Source organism: Anas acuta, chromosome 6 (genome assembly GCF_963932015.1).
Source record: "Anas acuta chromosome 6, bAnaAcu1.1, whole genome shotgun sequence".
In the NCBI taxonomy this organism is placed as follows: Eukaryota; Metazoa; Chordata; class Aves; order Anseriformes; family Anatidae; genus Anas; species Anas acuta.
The window spans coordinates 839,718-850,421 of NC_088984.1; the positions used below are offsets into that span (position 1 = coordinate 839,718).

A 10,704-nucleotide genomic window follows, 5' to 3' on the forward strand; every position below is an offset into this window, starting at 1 on the left:
CTTGCGGACGGGGTGCTTCCAGCTGCCCTTCGCCGTGAGCCATGGACAAGTCCTGCTCTGCCACAGCAGAGCACACCTCTGTCTGTCTGGCCCAGGACTCAGGGCCGTGGCTGTTGTATGCATTTATGTCTGAAGAAACAAATATTCCTAGCCTTGGGAGATGCGTGCCTGCTTTTAGCATTGGGAAGGCCCACGAGCCTGGGCACCCAGCAAGCGTAAGAAAGGCAGTTAGATAAATGGTGCTGTTCTAGTGGTGGAGAGAGGACACTCGGGTTGCTACACCACGATGTGTGACAGCAGCACAGTGTTTTGAGGGCCCTGAGCTGCACGGCTGATCAAAAACAGGATGTGGGCGATCGGCAAGCTCTGTGGGGTTCTGCAGCGTGGCGGGGGATCAAAGGTGCCACGACCTCTCAAGGGGAGGAAGAAACACACGGGCAAACTGAAGAGAGAGCAGAAAGAAGGAGAAAGCTTCTAGAACTGCATTGCTTCTTGCAGGGAGCAGCTGGGAGCAATTCCTGCTGTGCTCCCAGGATGTGCATGGGGATGCTGTGGTGGTGTGGGCTGGGTCCGTGGTGAGGCTGGGGCCAGCATGTCCGGGGGCACGGGGCAGCACGTGCTGGCTGGGGAGGGAGCAGTGCCACAAGCCTTAGTGCCAGCCACAGCTCCTGGGGACGTGCTGGCGCTGAGCACGGCGCTTATGGGGCTGTCATGGCTTCCTTAGAGCCAGGGGACTGACTTTTCTTATCTCCCATGGATAAAGGGGACAATCCGAGCTGCCAACAGAAAGAATCAAAGAATCACAGAATCAGAATACCCTGAGGTGGACGTGACCCACAAGCGTCAGTGAGTCCAGCTCCCGGCTCCACACAGCACCCCCCCAAAATCAAATCCTGTGTCTGAGAGCATTGTCCAAATGCTTCTTGAACTCCAGCGGGCTCTGGGCCATGACCACGTCCCTGGGGAGCCTGTTCCAGTGCCCAACCACCCCCTCAGTGAAGAACCACAGAATGGTTTGGGTGGGAAGGGACCTTAAAGACCATCTATTTCCAGCCCCCTGCCAATGTCCCTCCAGAGCAGGTTGCTCAGAGCCCCATCCAACCTGGCCTTGAACACTTCCAGGGATGGGGCATCCTCAGCTTCTCCGGACAGCCTGTGCCAGTGCCTCACCACCCATACAGTGAAGGATTTCTCCCTTACATCTAATCGAAATCTCCCCTCTTTTAGCCTGGAGTCTGCCCCTCCCAGTGACCGGGTCAGGGTGATCCCTCCCCGAGCATAAACCACAGGAAGGACAAGGTCACCGTATCAGCCCCTGGTTTAGCAGTAGATGGGCAGAAGTTCTGCGTGAGGTGACGGTGATGGGACCGAGCACACAGTGGCATTTCCAGCAGCAGGGCTGGCACAGCACCTCTGTGCCCGGCACTGCGCGTGCTGCTAAGGGGGGAGCGGGGCGCAGGGTGCAGCCAAGTTCCCTCTGGTTACACGGGGCGGTCCCTGCTGCTCAGGCACTGGTGGCTGGCAGCTCAGTGTGGCTTTTCAAGGGCCTGGCAGTGCCTCGTCTGCTGCTCCTCAGACCTGTTCGCCTCTTCCACGCTCCTGCAGCTCTCCAGCCAGCCGTGACCCTTTTCAGAGACCTTCCCACTCTGCAGTTATTTTGCTCGGCTCTCTTGGCCTGTAGTTCATATTGCTGAAGTTTTTTCTACAAAGCCATGAAGCGCATTCTGGCTTCTGCTGGGAAAATTTCAAGTACAGTGGAAAAGCATGCTGCCTTCAAGGCTGTATTGCCCTGCACAAACTCACCCCTCGCAGATTACAGGTCCAGGCCTGGGAGCTACTGACAGACGTGAGGCTTTTGCATTTCCCTGTCTCAGACTCGAGTTTCTGCTTGCCCTTGGTTTTGTTCCGTTCCACTTCAGCTCTGCTCGGGGCAGGCACCTCTCATGTCGGTGGCCAGTTCGCTGTTTTTCAGGGATGGCTGCATTTCTTCTGCCTTCGTGCATGTGGTTCTGCTCTGGTAGTTTCTGCTTTCAGAGCAGACATTTCCTTTCTCGTGCAGCTGTGGTAGAAGTGTTCTGTGGCAGCTGCTGGCACCTAGCTCTTGTAGCAGTGAGAAGATCACGGGACGTGCTATGTGGGGTTACTCTCTCCTGCCTGCCACTGCAACTCAGACAGCAAGCACGCCTCGCACACGCATAAAGCCAAGAATTCATTGTTAATATCACTCAGTTCTTGACACTGTAATTCGATGTAATTATTCATCTGGACCCAACTGATACAAAAAGAAGTAGGATGTCTGCTATGCGTGGTGCCTTTAGCACGTTAGATACTAGTTCCTGTTCTCTTTGCAGCCCCTAAGGCCAGCTCTGCCCGGCTCCTTTCTTTGGCTGCCCGTGGGTGAGCTGTGCACGGCCATGGGGTCCCTGCCTGTGCCCGTGCATCCCCCCATGCCTGCTCCTCTCTGCACCGTGCCCCATGCCCTGCTGCATTCCCTGGCACTGCCGCACGTGTCTCAGCACCACAGGCCTGCTTGTTCCTGCTAGGTGCACAACCTGCGGCTAAGGCAGCACCCGGGGCTGCTGCTGGCAAGGTGGGACTGCCCCGGGCAGGTGGGGACAGACCTGATGGAAGTGCTGGGGACCACAAGGCAGCGTGGCACCCGATGGTGTTCTGCCTCGGGGGATCTGCAGCTGGAACAGCTTCGGTAAGGTTCGTCTCGTTCATTGGAAAGCATTTTTCTTAAAAGGTTAAAGAGGCAGAAATGGGCTGGCTTTCAGTTTGTGCAAATGAAATGTTGTTGTAGGCTCAGAACATATTTTTGCCAAACTCTATTTATAAACAGCTGCCTGTGGTGGGAGGAACCTGCAGCTACTTCTCCCTTGTGCCCAACTCTGACTCCGTCTGCATGAAAATCGGCTGGGACCGCACCGGTGCCTGAGCAGCACTGGGCTCTTGGCCACCATGGTAGGACAGGGACAGGGACAGGGACAGTGACGGGGACAGGGTGGGCAGCTCCTTGCTGCTGGCATGGCTCTGGCATGGGTCCTGTGCCGGCGGTGCCTGCGGCTGGGTGGGATGCTCACCGGCCATCAGCCATCACTTTGGTCTCCTCGCTTCCCAGAAAGCCAGCAGCAGCTGTCTGTGTTTCAGGCTGTCAGCACCTGAGTTACTCTGCCTGTGCCCGTTGTCTGCAGGTAGTGTGCCCCTGCTTTGCCACTCCTGAACGCATTCCTGCCTGGAAGGGAGGCAAAGTGCTGCTCCTCCTCCAGCATCCCCTCTGACACTGAGCGGCAGGAGGCAGCCTCGTCCAGCCCCGAGGGCAGCACACACACAGCCTGCTCACACAGCTCGGCTGGGGACGACTCATGCTTACATTTCCTTTCATCCCTTGGCAGCATGACAAGTTTGGATTCTGAGATCCTTAGTTAGAAATCCTCTGTGGGAGAGGAATCCCAAGGTACCTTTTTCATAAATGTAAGGCATTTAGTTGACGAAATGGAAATGCCTCGCTGCAGGTTGTTGAAAGGATGCACAGTGCTCAGTCTCTGCGTGAACCTCTCCTGGTTTGTGCAGCTGTGGGACACTGGTCTCCAGAGCCTGTCACCCTGCCCTGTCCTTCGGGTGGCTCTGCATCCCCAGTGGTGGCACTGGGTCATGCAGCTTCTGCTGTGGACCTGCTACAGAGACAGAGCGGTGCTCGTGTTCCTCCCAGGCAGGGAGGTGGGGACAGAGCGGAGCAGAAACTGGAGGGTAAGCAGTTAATGACAGATGAGCCTAAAGAACCCTGCAAATTCCCTGCAGCACCTGCTTCTTAGTATTTCTGAGACGAATTTGAGTTACTGTGGCCCTAATGAGGCTCACCGACTTTCAAATTCCCGATGTGCTCTGGTGTCTCTGCAATCACAGGTGCTACTTACGAAATTTTAGAAAATGGGACTTGTTGAATGGAAACTTCCTTCTTAAAAGGTCACTCGGAAAATGGTTTATAATAGATTCATGCAAATAGAGCTCCAACCACGAGCCGCTAATTTGGGACGTGAAAGGGGGAGAGCTGGTTGTGTCACCAATAGATGGCACCACGAAGTATCTCAACGTGTTCCCAGGGCTTTTTGCACCAAGAAGAAAGGCAGGTGCTGGGGAGAGGTGGACAGGACCCGTCCCTGTCCTGTCCCCACTGGGACTGGGGGGCAGCTCGGCTCCCAGGGGCTGCCCCGACCCGTGGGACACTCTCTGCTTGCAGCGCTGCCTCCCGCACTGCGGATCAGCCTTGCTGCTCCCCGTCCTGAGGTGCTGAGGAGCCTCCCAGCTGCCAGACCTTCCTCAGTGGTGTTTCCAGACCGAGGGAACCCTAGGGACAGGACCTGGCAAGCAAGGAATCGCATGCAAGGGCTTTTCGGATTATTTCAGAGCTAAGGAAATAGCTTGGGAAGAACAGAAAATGATCTCTCTGCCCTCCAGCTGTCAGCCTGTGCCACATTCCCACCCCTCTCCTCGTGAGGGTACCTGCAAGTGGGCGCTGCCAACCAGCTTCCAAATGTCATCATCCATTTGTCTTGGACATTTTTTTTCCAACAAAGGATTGATTTTTGAATCAATTACACCAAATTCATTTACAGCACAGTGAAAAGTTGTTGATTAAAAGATGCAAACTCACAGATGAACAAGAACAGTCAAAGCGTTTTGGCTCTGTTTCTAATCAAGGTCTGATCTCAACAAGAGGATTTCCAAATCCCAAAGCCCAAAGATGTCAAAAATGTTGTATTGTATGAAAACAAAAAATCATTCAGAGCGGGCGATTACATTCTTATGTAAACCTGGCTTCATTTGGCAGGGTTGAGATGAGTTCAGCTGTGGTCAGGAAATGGCCAGCGCTGTTCACGCCACCCTCGCCCCCCTGCGAGCTTGTAGGTCCATCTGCTGGCTCACGATGTGTTTATCTCGTGCCTTGCCCCTTCCATGTTCCTTTAAGGAGTATTTCAGCTGCTGTGGCCCAAAGCTGCCTCCCGGAGGCACGGTACATTCTGCAGCCACTGGGCATCGTGCAGGATGTGCCCAGGCCCAGCCAAACCACTCAGACAGGGCGAAATGAGGCCCTGGTCCTGCGGCAGCCCATGGGGCTTACGGGGCAGGAACCGGGGGCTGCGGTAAGCCGGTTACACGGTGGTGGTGGGAGCGAGGTCACCCTCGGCGGATTAGGAGGCGAGAACAGTCGGTGCTCCTGTCGCAGGGGGGGAGCACAAAGGGCCATTGTGTGCAGAATACAAAATCCCTGTGTATTACCGTGGGCTGACATGCTGAAAGACCCGCTCTACATGCCAGCACAAAAGCCGCCTTGCTTCAGATTGTTTGTTTATGTAAATTTCAGCGGTGCATCTAATTACGAGGCCGAGCAGCCCGAGCGCCGGGCGAGGTGCTGATTGGGTCCTGGTGGCGGTGCCGGCGGACAAGCCCCCGCCAGCCCGTGGCTGTCACCGCCGGCCCCGTCTGGCCGCAGAGGGGACACGCGGTGACCGCGAGGACGTCCCGGGAGCAGCGGGACGGGGCCGGCAGGTGCACGGCCTGAGCCCCCGGGCACGGTGCTCAGCATGACCGAGGACGTGCCGGCGCTGCCCAGCATGCCCGAGTGCAACGGGAGCCTGGTCCCTGAGAAGGGACCGCTCCAGGTCATTGGCATCATTGATGACATCGCCAGGCCCGTCGGGATGGGGCCCTACACGAACGCAGACACCAGCCCTGATGCGCTGCTCGCAAAAGGAAATCAGGAGGAAAGTAGAAACTCACTGGTGGAGGACGTAGTGTGTGCAGAATTTGATGGAGAGAAGCAATGCGAAGGTAAAGTACGATGCTGCCTTTATTTGGGTATTTGGAGAGAAAAGCCTCTATTTTGTGTATAGTCTTATGAATAATGGCATGTATTGTGTGTGTTATTCAGAACTGCAAAGCTACGGGCATAGTAACAATGGCTCGGAGTAATGGGGAGTCGGGGACAGATTGAGCTAGAGGTTACAGAGGCTGAAACGAAAAGTATATGACCAAAGGACAAAGCAATTTCTTCACTTTGCTCTAAAATTCTGCTGCCAATCTGCAGCCATTAAAACCTAATTATTGGCACTAACTGCTCCATAAGTACATTTCTCGTGCTTTGTATTTCCTAAAGAAAAGCAAGAGGAAAATGATGCGACGCTACAGCAGGGATCAGTTGGTCTCCAGGACACAGGAACCGGCAGCCAGGACTCAGAGGAAGGTAATGAAGAATGCCGTGTGATGTGACTTGTTCTTCTGAGGCATAGCGATGAGTAGCCTTCAGAGATGAGATTATACAGATGTTTATCTTTTTCAAATCCGTTCAAACCCTCACGCTGCAGAGGAGGGTGACTCACTCCCATCTGTAGGATTGCAGCAGCTGCTGCCTCTCCTCCCGCGGTCTGTGCATGACACCTTTACTCTGGGGTCGAAGCACCCTGGGGCCTTGACACGCGGGGTCTCCAGCCCTCCTGTCAGGATGGGAGATGCTTCATCTTCTGCTCCATGCAGGATAACGTTTACCTGCTGATTTGTTGGATGGCTCTAAGTCTGAATTTTGCATCCTCAGAACCCAAACTCTTCCTTTCCTGATTTATGAAGTGTCTAAAATGCCCTGATCCCTAAGTAACGAGCAGAAATTTGTCTGCCCTCTGGAACATCTGTTCCTGTGTCCTTCCACTTGTACCTGGATGGAAACAGACAAGCATGCTCCGGCCAAGCCTGGCCCCCCCCTGCCCCTGCACAGAGCGGGGCTGGGGGCACTGCGCGCTCTCTGTTTCTGTGGGCACGCCAAAATACAAAGTCAGTGAGCATATTTAGTTATACCATGCAAAAGGTCACTGAAAAAGGAGGGGTATTTTATGGCCTTGGGGACACACCTGCATGCTAGTGGTGCAGGGTGAAATCCTCTTGAAGATTTGGGATATCCTCTTGGATGTCCCAAATGCCGGTGGGATGCTCTCCTGGCCACGGCCGTCCCGCATCTCTCCCTCCATTGGCGCACCCACCAGGCTGCGATAAGCTGGTGTGTCTGTATGTCAGCTGCCACATAAATACTGAACCTCTCCTCACAGAAGAGCAGATTAACAACTCGGAGTAGTTGTTGTGGTGCTGGCAAAGCTAAAGTCATTTGAGCAGAGCTATAAAAGATATATGGTCGTGCCTTGTAAACAGAAACTGGTGCTGCTTTGATTAAGAAAAGAAAAAAAAAAAGTATGAACATTTGTCCTGGGCAAAATAATATTTCCTAGCAACTGCATGGGTTTTGAGGAGGTGAATCATGATGGTGGCTTTCCCACTCGGAGCTGACATCTCCACTCCAGCTGTGCTGCTTTACAAGTGCACAATAAAACCTATTAAACGATCTTGCACAGCCCCCCATCCATCTCAGCCACAAGCACTTTATCTCTAAATTGCAGGCAGCTTTTTAGTACCTAACCAATTTAGTCTAATTAATACTCAGGACTCCACAGGCAAAATGTTGAATAGACGGTTTGTTGTGACACTGGAGCAGAGATGTGCCAAACAGGACAAATACCAGATAGCCATCCAAGTGTCACCCGCCACCTCTGAAGCCGGGACGTGCGTGTGCCCGCGTCCCTGGGAAGGCCACACATGGGGTCCCTGCCCCACGGCCATGCAGATGGGTGCAGGCAGGTGAGCTCCAGCTGGGGGTGCCCCCCGTGGCATCGCAGTGTGTTGGGGGCTGTATCTGGTCCCGGGAGGGCAGGAGGGAGCAGCTCGTCCTGCCAGGCAGCAGGCAGGTGGCATGGGGTGTGCGGGCAGGCGGCCCCCACCTGCATAACTCTGTGTTGCTGCAGGGCCGGGCAGCGGGCAGCCAGCGCTGGGGACAGCGGCCAGCCCCAGCGGGGAGGTGGCGGGGACCCCCGCGGGCACCGCCGAGCAGAGAGCGAACGATGCTGAGGAGGAGGAGGAGGAAGAGGAGGTGGAAGAAGAGGAGGAGGACACCGAGGAGGACGAAGTGCAGGTGATAGAGATGCAGAAGGAGACCAGCGAGGCGTCCCGGCAGCAGCAAGAGAGCAGCAAGGAGGTGTCACCCCCTGCCAGCCCCGGCTGCAACGCCCAGGCTGAGAAAGCTGGGGAGCAGCCCAGCCTGGGGAAAAAGAACGACATCTCCAGACACAGCTACTCCCGGTACAACACCATCTCCTACCGGAAGATTAGGAAAGGAAACACCAAACAAAGAATTGATGAATTTGAGTCCATGATGCACTTATAAACTGAGGCGGAGGATTGCTTACTGAGACAGCAGTTCACTTTGGTTTTTGTTTTGTCTCCCTCCCCCTGCCCCCCGACATATTTCTTCATGCAACATGAAGTCACCGCTTTTTGGCTTTTTGTATGATTTCATAAAACATTATGAAAATGTAACTTCTATGCTTCACTTTGCCAGCAGGCAGAGGCACCCATAGAACAGGAGAATAATCAGGTCACTAAGTGTAATACCATTTGATTTGAAGTTTACCCTTTATTTTCTATCCTTTTTGTTTGTTTGTTTGTTTGGTTTTTGTAACCATATTCCAACTCTGGTATGTCTGGAATGAGCTGGGGCTTGTGTAGCTGCAGGCACGCAGGTGATCCAGCCGTGCTGGTACCGAGTTGGCAGTGCAGCCGTCCCGGTGGCGCTGGGCAGCACAGGGTGAATAATAAACACCACGACTGTTTGCAACCGCAGCGCTCCCTTGCTGTCTGTCCTTGCTGCCAGCCGGTGCCTCTCGTGCTGCGCTAGAAACCACCGAACGCGTTTGCAGCTCCACATTGTGCTGTTGGGACGGAGGGCTGGCTGCGCTCCTGGCTAAGTGCAGCGGGCAGGAGTTAAGCAAGCTCTCGCCCGAGGAGGCAGTACGTCTGCCATGGTTGTCAGAAGGCCGGGGCAGTTCTGGTGCTGTGCAGGCACCATGCGGTGCAGTGTGGACACACAGCGGTGCAGCTCACACACGCTGCCTGGGCACGCGCTGCATGTGTCCGTGCGGGCACACTGGTTCGTCCAATAAAACCAGCTGGCACCAGAAGTCTGTTCTGAGTGCCAGCAGTGTGGACGGTGAGCTTTTGCTCTCATACATTTCTTCTCAATTTCCAGGATAAGTTTAGATGCAAAATTTACAGACTTTTTTCAAGACAGGGCAGATTTTTAACACGATTTATTTTTGTCATCTGAACACAGCCTTTCTCCATTTTTAAAAGCCTTTGCATAACTACAGTGCTGTTGATTTAGTCTCTTTCAAACTGTTTTACAGAAAGGTTTGTCTTGAGTTGGAGCTAAGCTTTGCAGATGGCATCCCAGAAAGAACTGGGGAAAGTTGAGAGCAGCTGAAAAGGGAGAGGAGGTAAGAATGGGGGTGAGGCTGTGATTTCAACTCCAGGCCTCCTTTAGCCACAATTGCTTTTTAAACTATTAGTTTTTCATTTCCAGCAGCACTGAATATTGCTTTGATTTTTTTTGTTTGTTCCACATAAAGGCAATTATTTATTGGCAATGTCAAACTAATAAATGGCAATTCTGTATTGTACAAACAAAACACAGTCCTCATTGTACTATTCAGAATTGTTTATTTGCTCTTTGGCTCGCAAAAATTCAGAGGTTTGCTTGTATAAACTTATACTGCCAGTTTGTTCGCCTGCTCTCTGACAGCTGCCCCGCACCCCCACCCACTTCTGCCATCAGCGATTCCTGTAAGGATGACGGCACATTTCTCCTAACGATTAGATTGTTACTGGGCTGTCTGGGAGAGCTGGGGCGCACTGACAGCTCCCCGTGACCTGCTGACGGTCACCTCCCGGCACGCAGTGCGCCTCGCAGTGAGGCCAGCTGTGCTCGCCGCGACAACAGGCCAGTTGCAGATGTGCTCAGCTGCAGTTACAGAGTGTAATGGGGAAGAAAATGGCAAAGACCCCAGGCGAAACAAAAACCTGAGGGTAAGGCTGGTGCCTGGATGAGTACAGCACGGGGAGGTGCACGCAGATGTCTGCAGGTGGGGTTCAGGTGGGAGATGGGGCAGCTGTAGCACAAAAGGCAGACATCCCTTGAGTTACCGTCTGTCCCTGCTGGTCTGCAACATTGGCTCACGCTCCTGGAGGCAGCCAGTACAGAACTCCCCATGCTGTCAGGGCCGTGCTCTCCCGCTTGGCTTGGTGGCTGGAAAAGTAAAATGTAAACTCTGGGGATGCTGTAAGGGCCTCTTCTACAGACAGACCTCCTGCCAAACCCTCAGGGGAGCTGGAAAATGGAAATCAAGGGGCACGCAGCAGCGAGTGAGCAGTACTGAGCTGAATGCTGTCCCATGGGTGCTGCCACCCACACCACCCCAGGGCACAGCACAGAGCAGGGGCTGCTTCTGCCCAAAGCACGTCTGCAGCGAGCTGGAGCAGGAGCTGTGAGCAGCCGGGGGGAGAGCATGCTACAGGGCACCCAGGGGGACACAGAGCCTGGAAACGTCCCTGCTCCACGTGGGGAAGTTTTGCACAGAAAACAGCGTGGGGATGGTGAGTAGGGTGACCAGCTCTGGGATGCTGTAACTGCAGGCCCAGAGTTGTTCTGAAAACAATCCCTCCCCATTTTCACAGTGCTAGGTTAGGGGATGGGCAGGAATGTGCCCCATGTGCCTGTGAGAGTGCCAGAAAAATGCTCTCCTTCCTGCAAACCCGGCTGATGGGGAGATC

At 54.1% G+C, this 10,704-nt stretch overlaps 1 protein-coding gene across 1 annotated transcript; it reads left to right on the top strand.

The window, feature by feature from the left end:
• Nucleotides 1-2,882: 2,882 nt before the first annotated feature.
• On the top strand, nt 2,883-8,713 carry ERMN (ermin). The gene is made up of 3 exons (XM_068686893.1): nt 2,883-5,832; nt 6,158-6,244; nt 7,845-8,713. The coding sequence occupies exons 1-3, from the start codon at nt 5,586-5,588 to the stop codon at nt 8,261-8,263; spliced, it is 753 nt and encodes a 250-aa protein (XP_068542994.1). The 5' UTR covers nt 2,883-5,585; the 3' UTR covers nt 8,264-8,713.
• Nucleotides 8,714-10,704: the final 1,991 nt, after the last annotated feature.